We start from the raw sequence: 19,001 nt of genomic DNA on the forward strand, positions 1-19,001 counted from the left end.
CAATCCGATATGGGCTTTTGTGAAACAAAGCCACCAATTCTGACACTCGCCTGGCCGAGGCCAGGGCCAACCGCATGGTCACTTTTCATGTGAGATATTTCAAATCCACAGATTTGAGCGGTTTAAAATGTGATTTGAGGAATCCCAGAACTACGTTGAGATCCCACAGTGCCACTGGAGGCACAAAAGGGGGTTGTATATGCAGTACTCCCTTGACAAACTTCTGGACTTAAGGAAGTGAAGCCAATTCTTTTTGGAAGAAAATTGACAGGGCCGAAATTTGAACCTTAATGGACCCCAATTTGAGGCCCATAGACACTCCTGTTTGCAGGAAATGCAGGAATCGACCGAGTTGAAATTTCTTCGTGGGGCCTTCCTGGCCTCACACCACGCAACATATTTTCGCCACATGTGGTGATAATGTTGTGCGGTCACCTCCTTCCTGGCTTTAACCAGGGTAGGAATGACCTCTTCCGGAATGCCTTTTTCCCTTAGGATCCGGCGTTCCACCGCCATGCCGTCAAACGCAGCCGCGGTAAGTCTTGGAACAGACATAATACTTGCTGAAGCAAGTCCCTTCTTAGCGGCAGAGGCCATGAGTCCTCTGTGAGCATTTCTTGAAGTTCCGGGTACCAAGTCCTTCTTGGCCAATCCGGAGCCACGAGTATAGTTCTTACTCCTCTACGTCTTATAATTCTCAGTACCTTGGGTATGATAAGCAGAGGAGGGAACACATACACCGACTGGTACACCCACTGTGTTACCAGAACGTCCACAGCTATTGCCTGAGGGTCTCTTGTGTTCAGGCGGGACGCCATCATGTCCACCTTTGGTCTTTCCCAACGGTTTACAATCATGTGGAAGACTTCCCGATGAAGTCCCCACTCTCCCGGGTGGAGGTCGTGCCTGCTGAGGAAATCTGCTTCCCAGTTGTCCACTCCCGGAATGAACACTGCTGACAGTGCTATCCCATGATTTTCCGCCCAGCGAAGAATCTTTGCAGTTTCTGCCATTTCCCTCTTGCTTCTTGTGCCGCCCTGTCTGTTTACGTGGGCGACTGCCGTGGTGTTGTCCCACTGGATCAATACCGGCTGACCTTGAAGCAGAGGTCTTGCTAAGCTTAGAGCATTGTTTTATGTGGAGAGAAGTCTCCAGACTTGATCACACTCCCTGGAAATTTTTTCCCTGTGTGACTGCTCCCCAGTCTCTCTGGCTGGCATCCGTGGTCACCAGGACCCAGTCCTGAATGCCGAATCTGCGGCCCTTTAGTAGATGAGCACTCTGCAGCCACCGCAGAAGAAACACCCTTGTCCTTGGAGACAGGGTTATCCGCTGATGCATCTGAAGATGCGATCCGGACCATTTTTCCAGCAGATCCCACTGAAAAGTCTTGCGTGAAATCTGTCGAATGGAATCGCTTCGTAAGAAGCCACCATTTTTCCCAGGACCCTTGTGCAATGATGCACTGACACTTTTCCTGGTTTTAGGAGGTTCCTGACTAGCTCGGATAACTCCCTTGCTTTCTTCTCCGGGAGAAACACCCTTTTCTGGACTGTGTCCAGAATCATCCCTAGGAACAGCAAATTGTCGTCGGAAACAGCTGCGGTTTTGGAATATTTAGAATCCACCCATGCTGTCGTAGAACTACTTGAGATAGTGCTACTCCGACCTCCAACTGTTCTCTGGACCTTGCCCTTATCAGGATATCGTCCATTTTCTTTGAAGAAGAATCATCATTTCGGCCATTACCTTGGTAAAGACCCGGGGTGCCGTGGACAATCCAACCGGCATCGTCTGAAACTGATAGTGACAGTTCTGTACTACGAACCTGAGGTACCCTTAGTGAGAAGGGCAAATTGGGACATGGAGGAAGCATCCCTGATGTCCCGGGACACCATATAGTCCCCTTCTTCCTGGTTCGCTATCACTGCTCTGAGTGACTCCATCTTGAATTGAACCTTTGTATGTAAGTGTTCAAATATTTCAGATTTAGAATAGGTCTCACCGAGCCGTCTGGCTTCAGTACCACAATATAGTGTGGAATAATATCCCTTTCCTTGTTGTAGGAGGAGTACTTTGATTATCACCTGCTGGGAATACAGCTTGGGAATTGTTTCCAATACTGCCTCCCTGTCGGAGGGAGACGTTGGTAAAGCAGACTTCAGGAACCTGCGAGGGGGAGACGTCTCGAATTTCCAATCTTTACCCCTGGGATACTACTTGTAGGATCCAGGGGTCCTGTACGGCCCCAGCGTCATGCTGAGGACTTGGCAGAAGCGGTGGAAGGCTTCTGTTCCTGGGAATGGGCTGCCTGCTGCAGTCTTCTTCCCTTTCCTCTATCCCTGGGCAGATATGACTGGCCTTTTGCCCGCCTGCCCTTATGGGGACGAAAGGACTGAGGCTGAAAAGACGGTGTCTTTTTCTGCTGAGATGTGACTTAGGGTAAAAAAGGTGGATTTTCCAGCTGTTGCCGTGGCCACCAGGTCCGATGGACCGACCCCAAATAACTCCTCCCCTTTATACGGCAATACTTCCATGTGCCGTTTGGAATATGCATCACCTGACCACTGTCGTGTCCATAAACATCTTCTGGCAGATATGGACATCGCACTTACTCTTGATGCCAGAGTGCAAATATCTCTCTGTGCTCTATAGTCAATAAAATACTGTCCCTGTCAAGGGTATCAATATTTTCAGTCAGGGAATCCGACCAAGCCACCCCAGCGCTGCACATCCAGGCTGAGGCGATAGCTGGTCGCAGTATAACACCAGTATGTGTGTATATACTTTTTAGGATATTTTCCAGCCTCCTATCAGCTGGCTCCTTGAGGGCGGCCGTATCTGGAGACGGTAACGCCACTTGTTTTGATAAGCGTGTGAGCGCCTTATCCACCCTAAGGGGTGTTTCCCAACGCGCCCTAACTTCTGGCGGAAAAGGGTATACCGCCAATAATTTTCTATCGGGGGAAACCCACGCCTCATCACACACTTCATTTAATTTATCTGCTCCAGGAAAACTACATGTAGTTTTTTCACACCCACATAATACCCTTTTTTGTGGTACTTGTAGTATCAGAAATATGTAACACCTCCTTCATTGCCCTTAACATGTAACGTGTGGCCCTAAAGGAAAATACGTTTGTTTCTTCACCGTCGACACTGGAGTCAGTGTCCGTGTCTGTGTCTATGTCGACCGACTGAGGTAAATGGGCGTTTTAAAGCCCCTGACGGTGTTTGAGACGCCTGGACAGGTACTAATTTGTTTGCCGGCCGTCTCATCTCGTCAACCGACCTTGAAGCGTGTTGACATTATCACGTAATTCCTTAAATAAGCCATCCATTCCGGTGTCGACTCCCTAGAGAGTGACATCACCATTACAGGCAATTGCTCCGCCTCCTCACCAACATCGTCCTCATACATGTCGACACACACGTACCGACACACAGCACACACACAGGGAATGCTCTGATAGAGGACAGGACCCCACTAGCCCTTTGGGGAGACAGAGGGAGAGTTTGCCAGCACACACCAAAACGCTATAATTATACAGGGACAACCTTTATATAAGTGTTTTCCCTTATAGCATCTTAATATATAATCATATCGCCAAATAAGTGCCCCCCCTCTCTGTTTTAACCCTGTTTCTGTAGTGCAGTGCAGGGGAGAGCCTGGGAGCCTTCCCTCCAGCAGTTCTGTGAGGGAAAATGGCGCTGTGTGCTGAGGAGATAGGCCCCGCCCCCTATTCCGGCGGGCTCTTCTCCCGGTTTTTCTGAGACCTGGCAGGGGTGAAATACATCCATATAGCCTCAGGGACTATATGTGATGTATTCTTTTTAGCCAGAAAAGGTATTAACATTGCTGCCCAGGGCGCCCCCCCCAGCGCCCTGCACCCTCAGTGACCGTTGGTGTGAAGTGTGCTGAGAGCAATGGCGCACAGCTGCAGTGCTGTGCGCTACCTCATGAAGACTGAAAAGCCTTCAGCCGCCGGTTTCTGGACCTCTTCTTACTTCGGCATCTGCAAGGGGGTCGGCGGCGCGGCTCCGGTGACCCATCCAGGCTGTACCTGTGATCGTCCCTCTGGAGCTAGTGTCCAGTAGCCTAAGTAGCAAATCCATCCTGCACGCAGGTGAGTTCACTTCTTCTCCCCTAGGTCCCTCGTTGCAGTGAGCCTGTTGCCAGCAGGACTCACTAAAATAAGAAACCTATCAAAACTTTTACTCTAAGCAGCTCTTTATGAGAGCCACCTAGATTGCACCCTGCTCGGACGGGCACAAAAACCTAACTGAGGCTTGGAGGAGGGTCATAGGGGGAGGAGCCAGTGCACACCACCTGATCCTAAAGCTTTTACTTTTGTGCCCTGTCTCCTGCGGAGCCGCTATTCCCCATGGTCCTGACGGAGTCCCAGCATCCACTAGGACGTCAGAGAAAAGATAATTTGACTAGGAGGATGCAGGAATACTGGCAGTCTGAATCCAGATGGATCCTGAAGATAAATGGAGGGATTAGGGATAGGGTCTGGGTGTGTGTGGGAAGGGGGGGTTGAGGGATGTTAGAGTTAGGTTGCGGGAGGGGTGGGTAAGGGTTAGGTCGCAGGAGGGGTGGATAGGGTTAGGATGCGGGAGGAGTGGATATGGGATAGGTCACAGGAGGGGTGGGTAGGGTTAGCATGCAGGAGGGGTGGGGGTCACAGGAGGGGTGAATAGGGTTAGAATGCGGGAGGAGTGGGTAAGGGATAGGTCACAGGAGGGGTGGGTAGGGTTAGGATGCAGGAGGGGTGGGTAAGGGTTAAGTCGCAGGAGGGGTGGATAGGGTTAGGATGCGGGAGGGGTCGGTAAGGGTTAGGTCGCAGGAGGGGTGGATAGGGTTAGGATGCGGGAGGGGTGGGTAAGGGTTAGGTCACAGGAGGGTTGGATAGGGTTAGGATGCGGGAGGGATGGGTAAGGGTTAGGTCGCAGGAGGGGGGGTTAGGGTTAGAATGCGGGAGGGGTGGGTAAGGGTTAGGTCGCAGGAGGGGTGGATAGGGTTAGGATGCGGGAGGGGTGGGTAAGGGTTAGGTCGCAGGAGGGGTGGATAGGGTTAGGATGCGGGAGGGGTGGGTAAGGGTTAGGATGCGGGAGGGGAGGGTAAGGGTTAGGTCACAGGAGGGGGAGTTAGGGTTAGGCTACGGGAGGGGACAATTACGGTTAGGGATAAGGATTAAAACACTTACAAGAATCCATCAGGACTTTGACCATTGGGATGCTGATGGCGGGCACCTGACCATCGAGATACAGACTTCCAGGATTTTGTACCCAACCCTCTTTTGCGTTTTAGGGCATGTTTTGTGCTCGCCTTGTCCTGTATGTTCTCACTTAAAACTCACTTCCCATTTGCTGCATGGCACCCACTCTCAATCAGAATATTCAACCACCATGTTATAGGCTTCTGAACAGTTTAACGGAACCACAGACATGTCTTGGATATAAAAATCAAATGTATAGTCTCATGTATCTGGCCAGAGTAGAGCCTTCTTGCTGCCCATTGTACGTGGGAGGGGATTGAATATTTAAAGGGTACTCAGTGCCAAGACCACACTGGCAATGCTGATCCCTAGATCAATACATACATAATTTCCTGCAGTGCTCCCTGGTACTATACACCGTGCCTGTCGGGACTGTCACTCCCCTGTGGGCAGTAACTGGCCGGTGAATGGCACAATGGCATTATAAAAGATGTACAGATGGAGCCTCGCTGATCTAGCCTTCTCTGCTGCACCTAGGTGCACCAAGGTGTATTAGCATAAGCCTTTCATCTATTGTTCTCAGCTGCAATACAATACAGAGAGAACAATACAGCGGGGGATTAAGTAATTACAGCAGGGGATTAAACCCGACAGCAGTGGCTCAAATTAATCCTATTAAAGGGATAGATGAGCAGGGCTCCATCTGTAGTACAGGGGAAACTATGGCCACCCAAACTAAGTGTAAATGGATTAATTCATGTGGATAACAGGACATTGTCTGAAGACAGAAAGAGATTGTGGGACAAAGACACAAACAATGACACTCCAGAGACACCAGCCTCTGCAAGCAAAGTTAGTAGCATTGGTGTATATGCTACTGTAGGTAACGCTCTGCAACATTAATATTTTTATACATACAGCACAGCTCCTAATATTCACAGATAAAAGCTTTTTAGAACTCATTAGACATTAATAATGGACGTGGCAATATTAACCCCTTGCAAACTCTGGTGTCCAGAATAATAAGCTAACAAGGGGCCTATTCCTTATCCCCATCCCACTCACTTCTGATCAACAGGTTCCAGTAGTTCTAGAGCCGGCTGGATCTCAGTCTGTGGATTCTCAGTTTCGACTGTTGTGCTAATTATAGCAATGTATTTCCCATCCGATGCGACACAGTGCGAACAGGAGACCATGCACACGTAGATGTCTGGGCAGGGGGAGGAAAGACGACAGACTGCAGTTATAATCACCCCTACTAATAATATAATCACCGTCACACTCGGCTGGGCCCAAGCTGGTCTTCCCTGGCTGGTCCACGTGGGCGTCTGCGAAGTGACTGGATGCCTGGTGCTAGAGAAGGCATGAAAGATTATTTTAGCAAAAACAATGCTGGTTTTTGAGGTTCTGGAAAGTGAATAACATGGAGGGACACACGAGGCGTGGATGCCTCAAACCTCATATTTAAAAGGGATTGATCTGCAAGTCAACAAAAGTGTCACTGCAAGTTTAAAGGGACAGGCTGTCCGTTTCTGTTTGAGATAAGACAACTCAGCAGCTGCATGAATTTATACTTCGCCACTGGTGATAGGCTGGAGGAAATACGCCATTACACTATGGCGTCTATTTACTAAGCCTTGGATGGAGATAAAGTGGACAGAGATAACGTACCAGCCCATCAACTCCTAACTATCATCTTATAGGCTGGGTTGAAATATGACAGCTAGGAGCTGGTTGGCTGGTACTTTATCTCCGTCCACTTTATCTTTGTCCAAGGTTTAGTGATTAGACCCCTGCAGCCAGGGGCGTAGGGAGGGCGGTTCCGGTGGAGCTCGAGCTCCAGGCACCCAAGACAGTACAGGGCGCCGCAGCTCGACTCCGCCAGAACCTCCGCCTGCCCGCAAGCAGCTCGCAGCCGCAGCTGTCAGTCACTGACAGCTGGAAGCCCAAGCTGCATCACATCTCTCCCTCCCCTCCGGTCCGTGACTTGCGTGTGACTTCACGCGTCACACGCTCGGACGGGCGGAGACGCGGCCAGCAGCAGTCAGGAAGCAGGAACGGGGCAGGTGAGTATTTTTTTTTTCTTTTGTGTTTGCGGCGCTACCAGGGGGCACAATTTCTCTGGGCACAACTACTCTGGGCACAACTACTGGGGGCAAATCTACAGGGGGCACAACTACTCGGGGCAAATCTACTGGGGGCAAATCTACTGGGGGCAAATCTACTCCAGGTACACCTACAGGGGGCAAATCTACAGAGGGCACAAACCAGGGTGCACAATTACTCTGGGCACAGGTACAGGGGGCACAGCTACTCCTGGCACAGCTACAGGGGGCACTTCTACTGGGAGCAAATCTACAGGGGGCACAACTACTGGGTCCATAACCAGGGCCGCCATCAAGAGGGTGCCCTGTGTACAGTTGTCCCGGGCCCGGCCACTCTGACAGATTGGAGGGCCCGGGCTGCACACACAGCCAGCAGTGGATATTCCTGGCAGCAGCCGCCGCCGGTGACACTGACCGCGGCTGGCCGGCTTCTACTCAGTGGCGGATTTAAACGGGGGCGGAAAGGGCGATCGCCCCCCGTACACCTGTCCAACACATTTGAGAATTGAAGCCACCGCCAGCGGCGCTGGGTCCATGCCTGTACTTCCACGGGCCGTGCGAGCAGCAGCAGCACTGACTGAGTGTGAGAGACCGCCCTCCACCGCTGCTGCTGAGAGTCTCAGCAGTGGCGGTGGGCGGTCTCTCAACTTAGTCAGTGCTGCTGCTGCTTGGACGGCACGGCTCGCGGAAGTACAGGCATGGACCCGGCGCCACTGGTGGTGGCTTCAATTCTCAAATGTCAGCCTGAGCAGTGGCGGATTTAGTGCCAATGCAACCGGTGCAATGCATCGGGGCCAAGCGCAATTAAGAGGCCCAGGCTGCATGCTGGGATGGGAAGAGGGAGGAAACAGGAAGGAGAAGGGACGGGACACAGGGAGCTGCCTGCGGATGTATGAGCAGTCTGCGACTCTGCGTTGCTTGAGGACTGACTACTGAGGAGCCTGACCGCTGCCATCCAGAAAAAAACTATGTTATTTCATAATTAAAAATACTGATCCTGCATATATGTGTGTGTCTGTGTCTAAACATATAGAGCTGCCCCACTAGTATAGATATATATACTGTATATATAGATATATATCTACCTGCATAGGCAGATTCGGAGGGGGGGGGGGGGGGCTGCCTATTTTTTCAGTCTCGGGCCCCACAGTTTCTGGTGGCAGCCCTGTCCATAACTACAGGAGGCATAACTGTGGCCATGCCCCTTCCCTATGAAGCCACGCTCCTATTTTTTGCCGCGTGCCCTTGGCGCGCACTATATTTAACCTATGGGTGTGTGTGGGAGGGGGGGCGCCAAAGGAAACTTTCCCCCTGGATGCCACAAGGTCTAAACCGGCCCTGGTGGCCACGCCCCCAATTCAGTACAGGGGAGGGGGTGCCGAAACATACCTTGCTCCAGGCACCATGAAACCTTGCTACACCTCTGCCTGCAATACAGTTTTCCCAGGTTATTTGCTTTTTTTTTTTGTTTACTTCCAAATCAGAATCAGGCCCTGTGGGCATAAACCTACTGTTTGTACCCGTGCACAGAGATCCGTCTGACTCAGGACCTGCCCCTCAATGTGCCTCACCTGATTTTCTGTTGACTTGCGTCTGGGGGATGATGATTTGGCAAGATGTGCACTCGTTTGTGTTCCTGATTGGATGGCTGAGGATGCAGATAACGCGTATCACCTTCCCCGTCTTCTTCACTTGGTCAGGGACATAACTGGGGTCACAGATTAACTGCTTACAGTATGCGATCTGCAACACAAGAGAAAGCCTTGCTTGTAACTATAGTAAGAACAAAACCCTAAGGGAACCGATGTATTCGGGGGGGGAAAGGGGGGGTCTATTATGAGAGCAATTAGGGCAGTTTTGTGGGGCAACAAAATGTACATAATTGAATGAAAATTTAACTAATGGGTTCTACCTTGCTGATCGCTTCAATAATCATTAAAGTAATCATTTTTGTGTTTGTATTGTGCCAAGCACTTATACACATGTGTATGTTGCTCTATGTAAGGAAGGTTTTGGAGACCTGTATCGCTCTGTTGGGGGGATTTAGCAAACCTTCTAAAGAGAAAAGTGGAGGTGTTGCCCATAGCAACCAATAATGTTCTAGTATGCACCAGACCAGTGGTACTCAAACTCAGTCTTCAGGACACAGTTCATGTTTTCCAGGTCACCAGGCAGGTGCACGGTGTGTCACCAACTGTCATATTTTAAAAGTCCACAAGTGACCCGGAAAACATGAACTGTGTGGGGTTCTGAGGACTGAATTTGAGAACCTGAGCACTAGCCAAATGGTAGTAGGAATGTGATTGGTTGCTATGGTAAACGCCTCCACTTGTCCTCTTTAGAAGGACTGATAAGTTTCCCCAGCTTAAAGGCCCTCATTCTGAGTTGATCACTAGCTGCCGTTGTTTGCTGCGTAGCGATCATTAAAAAAAACTGCAAAACTGCGCATGCGTCGCAATGCGCACGCGTGGTGTACGAGTACAAAGAGCATCGTGGTTTTGCACAGGTTCTAGTGACACTTTCAGTCGCACTGGCGAATGCAAGGAGATTGACAGGAAGTGGGAGTTTCTGGGTGGCAACTGACCGTTTTCTGGGAGTGTTTGGAAAAACGCAGGCGTGGCCGGACATTGCTGGGCGGGTATCTGACGTCAATACCGGGTCCTTCGTCGCAGCAATCATCGCACAGAATAAGTAACTACAGGGCTGGTCTTGTTTTGCACAAAATGTGTTTTCAGCCGCTCTGCTGCACAGGCGTTTGCACTCCTGCAAAGCAAAAATACACCCCCCCGTGGGCGGCGACTATGCGTTTGCACGGCTGCTAAAAGTAGCTAGCGAGCAATCAACTCGGAATGAGGGCCAAAATCTCTACAAGTCACAGCATGACTGTGGTAGCCTTTGATATTGCTTTACTGAACTTATACTGTGGGAATTATCAAATCTTGGAGAGAGATAAAGTGGAGAGAAAAAAAGTACCAACCAATCAGCTTCTAAGTGTCATTTTGCAGGCTATGGTATAAAAATTATAGCTGATTGGTTGCCGGGAGCATCTTCTCCACTTCATCTCTATCCAAGACTAGATAAATCTCTCCCATAGGGTGGGATGTACTAAGAGGAAAATCCGGCCAAAAAAATCCAAAACCTGAAGTTTTTGGAGTTTCGGACGCATTTCCCATATGTACCAAGCTCTAGAATGTAATACTTGCCGGAACTTGGAATGCATTGTTCTATAGATGGTGTTGCCCAATAGAAGCATCTGACCCGGTCTTAGTACATTAGAAAATGCGGTAAAACCCCCGATAATGGGGGGTTTTACCGCATTTTTCCCTCAGTACATCCCACCCAAAGAGTCACACCCATACCGAGCCCTAAAGTAAATTTACTGGGAGCTCTCATCAATGCTCCCCGGTCATTCTGAGCACATACAGGACCGGCGAGTAAAGCAAAGGCCTTGAGAGTGGGACCCGCAATTCACAGATCCCCCCCCCCCCCCCCCCATCGCACCACACCCTGTATTGGCCTCACCCATTTTAGGGAGGGCAGTTCAGTCCCTGATTACACCTGTTTTGTAAAGTGTGAGAGCAGCTGCCTCAGGAAGCTGGGTGGTGACACCTGCACCTATGTGTGTGTAGTGCGATGTAATATAAGGGATATAACAGGACCAGTGCAATAGATGCGGTAGATAATGGCTCACAGAGCACATGACAAGTTTAATACATCCTCACCTCTCCCTGGGACCGCACGCCAACCACCTTTCCCTTTTCCATTAGGATCTCATTTACGGGTTTATTGAGCATGTAAATTCCACCGTACAAAGCACTCAGCCTATGGGAGCAGATGGGAGACATGTGAAATCCACTATTTGTTCTGTACAAGGTAATTACATTTCTCAGTAGTCAACAGAGGTGTCAGGGGCTGCTTACAGACAAACACATCTCTAAACAGTTCAATATTTCTTCTGTGACTTTCTATCTTCTGGACATAATGGTAAAACCATGAAAACATTTACGTAATTTCCCCCAAATCTCTCTAAACAGGCGGAGAACTGCGACACTAGACCTGGGGTCCCCACACGACAGGGGCCATGAAAAACTAAAAAAGGTAATAAAAAGTTGGACTAAAGCAATAGTGAGGGGTGACTGAATACCAATAGGAACAGTAGCCTAAAGGGCCCTACACACTGGCCGATGTGTGCGGCCGATATCAGAATCAGAATCCGCTTTATTGGCCAGGTATACTTGCGTATACTAGGAATTTGTCTTCAGTTTGCTATACAACAGCAGCCAAGTAGGTAACAGATAAGCAGGAGGTGGGGGGGGGGGGGGGGGGGGGTAAGTAAAGTCACACAGATAGGTATACCGTAGGGACACCAGTGAGTTACATGTACGTCTAGTCAGTCAATGTTCAGCAGGCGGACCGCTTGGGGAAAGCAACATTTGAGGCTTCTGGTGGACCCGGAGAGGACGGCCCTGTAACGCCTGCCTGAAGGAAGCAAGTTAAACATGCTGTGGCCGGGGTGTAGCTGGTCTTTTACTATCTTCGTTGCCCGCTTTTTAGCTCTGGACAGGTACAGGTCCTGGACTGAGGGAAGGTCGGCCCCGATGATCTTCTCTGCGGTTCTGACCACCTTTTGGAGCCTGCATCTGTCCCTCGCGCTGGCGGAGCTGTACCATACGAGTATCGAGGAGCACAGTACCGACTCCACAATCGCGGAGTAGATAAGGAGCAGAAGCTTCTGTGGGATGTTGAACTTCCTTAGTTGCCTGAGGAAGAACAACCTCTGCTGCGCTTTCCCGACTGTGGCATCAGCGTTGGACCCCCATTTAAGGTCCCCGGAGATTATGGTCCCTAATGTTCAGTAATGAACGAGAAATTGTTCATATCTTTCAGTGTGTAGGCACCAACGATGAACGATGTGCGGCCCCGCGGTCGTTCATCGTTGGTGCCGTCTCGTTTATACCTGCAAGTCCATATTAGCATGCAGGGCTATGGGGCCGGGTGACGTCAGGGAGTAAAAAAAACTTCACTCCTCCCGTCACTCTCCCTCCCGCCGCCGGGTTGTTCGTCAGCCGTATCGCCCGTCAGGCACCTCGGCCAGTGTGTAGGGCCCATTACAGTTCCTTATTGGCCGACAAGGTCAGGTTCAGCTTCCACAGATGATGGATGAGCAGCCAATTGGGCATGTGACTATGTGAACCAATAGGAAGCCACAAGCAGAGAGCTTACGATTTCTTATTGGTGCACAGTCACAACGCTCAGGGAAAAACTGAGCTGATTGGTTGGTAGTTTATCTCTCTCCACGTCTTAGTACATCTGCCCCTTAATCTGGCTACGCTTCAAACTGTGTAAAAAAAAAAATACTGCATATAATTATGTATTAAGAGTATTTATAATATACCCTCCTTAAATGTCTGTCAATTGTGCACTAGGGCTGAAGGGTCCCGCTTACATGCAATGAGCAGGCTGGAGTAGTGAACGCCAAAAGGAGATCTGTGCCCTCCTGTCAGCTATTAAATTCCGCACCCTTGGGGTGGTAGATATGAGTGAGATGGGGAAGGGAGAAAGAGATAATAGAGACAGACAGGGGAGGAGAGATGGTGTGTGTAGGAGGAGGGATAGAGATGAGAGAGAGAAACGAGGGGAACAGATGGGGGGGTTGCATTGGGGGACAGATAAATGACTTAGCTAGCAACCCAGCAAATGATGGTTCCAAAATACCAGTCTGACACAGAATAGGAAGTAATGCGCTTTTCAGGACTTTCTGTGTGGTCCTTAGTGCCTCAGAACCGGTAACAAAATGAGATAAGAAATTTGTCATGTACAAGAGGTTCCAAAATAAATCTCATGAGGGCCACAGATGGCCGGCAGATGCTCAGTACTGCTCTATTCCATGCCCTCCCTCCCAGACGATGTGCTATGTGGAATGAGACGGTAGGATCTGATATTAATGACATGGCGGCATCTCACCTGGCAAAGCCCTGCGGCAGCTCACCCAGGCCATGCAGAGGGTACAGGTAAGGGCTTTTGCTGTATTTAGCCAGGGACTCACAATACAGCTTGATTCGGTTTATGGTCTCTAAACACGGCTGATCCAAGTAGCTGCAGTGGGAAAAACAGATTATCTCCTTTATCCCTGCGGACAGAGCCTCCTCTCTCACCCATCCACACTCGCTGCTCTCTCCTAGCCCAATCCTGTCTCCTGGTGGCTTCTTACAGCCTCCTGTCACCACTTTCTCTGATTTAGAGTGCGGCTGAATCCTGTTTCTAATGTATGGGTGCTTAAACTGAAATAAAGCCTGCCAGCATTTCCAAAACACTGCTTACACCAGCCCACCCAGGGCCGTTAAAGGTTTATTAGATACCTCTCAACCTGTGATGACCCCTCAGGTGCTCCCCTACTTCTTACATTCCATGGACCCCCGGGAGTGGTAGAGAAGAGTGATGTCAGTCTTTGTGATGCTGCCGGTTGCGGCTCATCCGTGGCTTGCTGTCTGGGGTGCACGCTGACTTCACAGTACAGCCCTGTGCACCCGGACTATCACTGACATGGTGGAGCAGCAGTCATCAGCGTCACTAGACCAGGTGGGAAGTGTGCAGGGCATGCTCAAGTTAATTTAGTTAATTAAGCAACATCCCCGCTTACCCATTGTCAGTCAATGAAAAAAAGCGTTTCCTTAATTTATATCACAGTTTTAAGTGCCCCCCGAAATGTTGACTCACTGGTTCACCTAATGGTATCATCTACCCTACCTTTGCCAAAATAATAAACCCCTGCCAGTAAAACCAGTCTCTACTCACTCGTCTGTCCTGTACAAGGCCAGGGCGTGACCAGTAAATGCCATGACCTCTGGACCTAGGTCAAATTTCCGATACAATTCCCGCATGGTCATTCTCTTGGGATCTATATCGTGATGGGTCTTGATGCGATGTTCATTAAAGTTCAAAACAAATAGTAAGAATTTACGGAAACGTCTCTTTTCGAACATACCCATTAAGTCTGGAACCAAAAAAAGCAGTATAAGTAAGGATGTGGATCCTGCAAAAGCAGATTGTAGTCAGCAGGTAGCCATTATGTAGATGTAGAGTGAGCTGAAGCACTTGGCACCTCAGTGATCTTACTACTAGGTTGCACCTAATGGATAAGATGCATACAGGGTCACCATTGAGGAAGTATAGGGATGCTGGTGTACAGAGCCCAGACTGACCAGGTGGGCTTATCATTGACCTGTCTACCCTGCTCCCTTAAATTAACATATCAAGTCAAAATAGGGAGTTAGCCGAGGAATGACATGGGAAAAGGGAAGCAAATTGTGAAGAGGTGTGATGGCATGTAAAGGGCAAGTGGGTAGGTTATGTTGGTATGTGGGGAGGTCTTATGGATGTGTATAGGATATGAAGGGAGATATTGTATTGTAGTATGTGTGGGGAATCTGGTGGAATATCAGGACGGTATGATGGGCCTGTGGGGATGTCTGATGGACATATTGGGATGTATGATGGACATCCCCATATGTCCATCATACATCCCAATATGTCATATGAAGAGGCCTTTGGGGCATTCAAAGAGGCATTAAGGGCACGTTAGGAGGTCTGAGTGGCATGCGGGAGAGTTTTAAAATACACGTGGGATCTAGTGCCCAGCCTGTATAATTTGTACTGGGCCCCACAATTTCTCACAGCAGCCTTAGCTGTACACTTTACAAAATGGCTGCCTGCACCTTCTACTCATGAAAAGAGGTTACATGTATTTTTAACAAGACAAATAGATGACAGAAGTTTTTGTACTTGTCCCCTCACCAGAGGCCAAGGCCTCTTCCTCTGTGCACGGCACCTTGTGGATCTTTCCAGCTTTGTACACGTAACTTCCATCCACCACCTTGAAATCGATATATCGGGTCACTTCTGTGTATAGAAGCAACTTCACCAGCTGCCCTAACAGGAGTAGAAGGAAGAGCAGAGACCTTGAGATAGAGCCCAATGCAAAATTAATGGACCAGCGTTCATTCAATAACTACAACCAGACACTTATCTATGGTTATTCCTTCTCCACAGACATTTTATATGGGAGTTACAGATAATGGAATACATACTGTTAAATCATACTCTCACTACTCTACTGGGTGCAAGCGAAGTCTCTTGATAATAAACATTGGGGCAGGTATTAACCTGGAGAAGGGATATAGAAATTATGGGCCAGATGTACTAACCTGGAGAAGGCATAAGGAAGTGATAAACCAGTGATATGTGCAAGGTGATAACGCACCAGCCAATCAGTTCCAATATGTAAATTAACAGTGAGGAGCTGATTGGCTGGTGTGTTTATCACCTTGCACATATCACTGGTTTATCACTTACTTATGCCTTCTCCAGGTTAATACATCTGCCCCACAGTGTAAATGCAAGGTGATAACGCACCAGCCAATCATTACGCATTTGAAAAATGACAGTTAGGAGCTGATTGGCTGGTGCGTTATCACCTTCCACTTATCACTGCTTTATCCCTTCTTTATACCTCCTCCAGGCTTAATACATCTGCCCCATTGTGAATTACAAAACAAGAGAAGTGTCCAAGCTTCCACTTATAATTTTACAGAATGTACTTGATAACTGCTACCTCAAAGTCAATTGGTTGCTATGGGCAACTTCTCTACCTGTCCACTCTTTTCACTGTTTGATACATCTCCCCCTAAGTTACTCCCTTACCATTGGCCATAAGAAATTTGGGTACGAGATCGACATTCCATTCTCTGCCTCTACCCATGGGCTCTGGAGGACCAATCACATTAAACCTTCGATATAGCTGGGGGGAAAAAATAGAGAAAAGTGACATGAATTCCAATCGACAACAAGGCTCATCTACAAACCGCAGAATATTGTATAGACATCAGCTTCTGTAGTCACATAATTACACTTAAGTTAATATACATAGGTGGTCATTCCGAGTTGATCGCTCGCTAGCAGTTTTTAGCAGCCGTGCAAACGCTAAGCCGCCGCCCACTGGGAGTGTATTTTAGCTTAGCAGAAGTGCGAACGACAGGATCGCAGAGCGGCTACAAAATAAAATTTGTGCAGTTTCAGAGTAGCTTCAGACCTACTCCTAGCTTGCGATCACTTCAGACTGTTCAGTTCCTGTTTTGACGTCACGAACACGCCCTGCGTTCGCCCAGCCACGCCTGCGTTTTTCCTGGCACGCCTGTGTTTTTCAGAACACTCTCTGAAAACGGTCAGTTGACACCCAGAAAAGCCCACTTCATGTCAATCAGTCTGCGGCCAGCAGTGCGACTGAAATACTTCACTAGACCTTGTGTGAAACTACATCGTTCATTGCAATAGTACAACGTGCGTGCGTGCATTGCGCCAAATACACATGCGCAGAAGTGCTGATTCTATGCCTGATCGCTGCGCAGCGAACGGAAGCAGCTAGCGATCAACTCGGAATGACCCCCCCATAGTGCAGAGTTAACCTGAAATTTGACTGCATTTGTTTTAAAAAACAAAACAAAAACTGTTCTCTTCCTGAACCATTAGACAGCTATAGACCCTATTACATACATTTAAACAATGTTAATACATAACCATCATGGCCTAATAAGGTTTTGAAGTAGGTCAAAAAGCTAAAACTGCAGTCAGGCTGCCGTGGCATCACTGACTCTGTATATACTGTATATGGGTGTACCTACTGAATTAGCAGCATTAGTGGTATTTGAGTGGGCTCATCAAGACACCTCAGCAACCAGGCCCCAAGGCCCTTATTGCATCACATCTTCTCTGAGCACTAGAGGAGGAGACTAGAGAGGTGTCCACGGATAGCAGGAATCTTACTGACCTACTTGTTGTATGGATGGTCACGGACACCTCACAACATCTGAAGCCCCAGAATGATATGCAAGTGAGCACATTCTAAGGCTTCAAAATGACATTCTGCTCAGAGGGGAGGAACCGACAGAGAGGGGGATGCTAGGAAGGGTGACCTTCACTAGAAACAACATAATGCTATGGAGCACTCAAATTTCTAGGTAGGTCCCTGACGCAGGACAAGCCTGCAAATGTGTTACTCACACTCTGCCTGCTCAGGCAGAGATGCTTCTACCTTAACAAGGCAACCTGCTATAGAGGAGTAACAAAGCATGATGGAAATACTTAGTGAAGTATAAACATTTGAGCTATTTCAGGAGTATTTCTGCACTGAGCAATATGCAGCCTTTATCATATGTCAAGGTCAGACAGCGGCTTTGCAGCATGAAATGGAAAGTTACAAATATTCTGTCCATGGTCTGGTGAGCAACTGGATAATAAACTAGGAATATTTGTCATAGGCTTGCGCAAGTAGGAAATTTCTTAGGATGATTATAAAGTACCCACCTCTTCCAGTGGCGTGATCGACGCACTTTCTCCTCCATAGTAGTTATTCCGATCTATATGCAAAACTTTTTTTCCATTAACAGACATTATCCCCGACAGCACGCATTCCTAAGGATAAATGGATGGAGAATCTTTATTATTAAAATACTAATATTTTGGACCCATCATTGGCTGAGTGTTCTGTAGTGCTCTCCCCCCCCCCCCCCCCCTTCTCACATCTCCCCCTGTTATTCTCTTTTCCTCCCATACTTCCCCCTCCCCCATCTTTCAATGGGGGTAATTCCAAGTTGATCGCAGCAGTAATTTTGTTAGCCGTTGGGCAAAACCATGTGCACTGCAGGTGGGGCAGATATAACATGTGCAGAGAGAGTTAGATTTGGGTGGGGTGTGTTCAATCTGCAATCTAATTTGCAGTGTAAAAATAAAGCAGCCAGTATTTACCCTGCACAGAAACAATATAACCCACCCAAATCTAACTCTTTCTGCACATGTTACATCTGCCCCCCCCCCTGCAGTGCACATGGTTTTGCCCAACTGATAACAAAATTCCTGCTGCGATCAACTTGGAATTACCCCCCATGTTGGGTCAGGGTAGCTGTGTCTCTACCAGAGGGGAAGCATGGTGCATGTGTGCAGTGTCCATTGCACATGTGCTAGACACACACCATGGGAGATTATATAATAGATAACACTAATCTGGCCACTAGGGGGCAATGTTCTATTGTATACATTTGGGCACTAAGGGGGGGTCTATGTACTAAGCCTCGGGAGAGAAAAAGTGGGCGGAGATAAAGTACCAGCCAATCAACTCCTGTCATTTTTCAAACCCAGCCTATGACATGGTAGTTAGGAGGTGATTGGTTGGAACGTTATCTCTGTACACTTTGGGGGTCATTCCGAGTTGATCATAGCTGTGCTAAATTTAGCACAGCTACGATCAGGCACTCAGACATGTGGGGGGGATGCCCAGCTCAGGGCTAGTCCGCCCCGCATGTCAGTGCCGGCCCCCTTTCCCCGCAGAAATGCAAAAGCATCGCACAGCGACAATGCTTTTGCATTTGAGGAGTAACTCCCGGACAGTGCAGCTCCGGCGGCTGGCCGGGGGAGAACCTCTTCACTGCCCGGGTCGCAGCGGCTGCGGCCCCCCCCCCCCAACGGTCCGGCCACGCCTGCGTTGGCCGGATTGCGCCCCCTAAACGGCAGCTTAACGCCACCGTTCAGCCCCCTCCCGCCCAGTGACTGATTGACAGGCAGAGTTGGTCGCTAGGCCTTCGTCCGTCTGGCATGCAGTTCCGACCCAATCGCTGTGCTGCGA

General features: G+C 48.9%; 1 protein-coding gene across 6 annotated transcripts in view; it reads right to left on the minus strand.

Annotated features, from left to right (window-relative positions):
• The window catches only part of LOC134958485 (rab GDP dissociation inhibitor alpha-like), a 211,260-nt gene that overhangs the window by 48,533 nt on the left and 143,726 nt on the right, over positions 1–19,001 (minus strand). For 5 of the 6 annotated variants that reach the window (XM_063941140.1, XM_063941144.1, XM_063941139.1 and 2 more), the window contains 8 exons: positions 17,687–17,794; positions 16,028–16,124; positions 15,122–15,256; positions 14,123–14,321; positions 13,292–13,423; positions 11,050–11,149; positions 8,899–9,070; positions 6,288–6,432 (listed from right to left, as the gene is read on the minus strand). In XM_063941140.1, the coding sequence (XP_063797210.1) occupies positions 6,288–6,432; positions 8,899–9,070; positions 11,050–11,149; positions 13,292–13,423; positions 14,123–14,321; positions 15,122–15,256; positions 16,028–16,124; positions 17,687–17,794 (1,088 nt within the window). Of the gene's footprint in view, positions 1–6,287; positions 6,433–8,898; positions 9,071–11,049; positions 11,150–13,291; positions 13,424–14,122; positions 14,322–15,121; positions 15,257–16,027; positions 16,125–17,686; positions 17,795–19,001 lie in introns of those variants that run through there. The other variant, XM_063941143.1, reaches the window with a different exon arrangement.

Source organism: Pseudophryne corroboree, chromosome 9 (genome assembly GCF_028390025.1).
Source record: "Pseudophryne corroboree isolate aPseCor3 chromosome 9, aPseCor3.hap2, whole genome shotgun sequence".
Classification (NCBI taxonomy): domain Eukaryota; kingdom Metazoa; phylum Chordata; class Amphibia; order Anura; family Myobatrachidae; genus Pseudophryne; species Pseudophryne corroboree.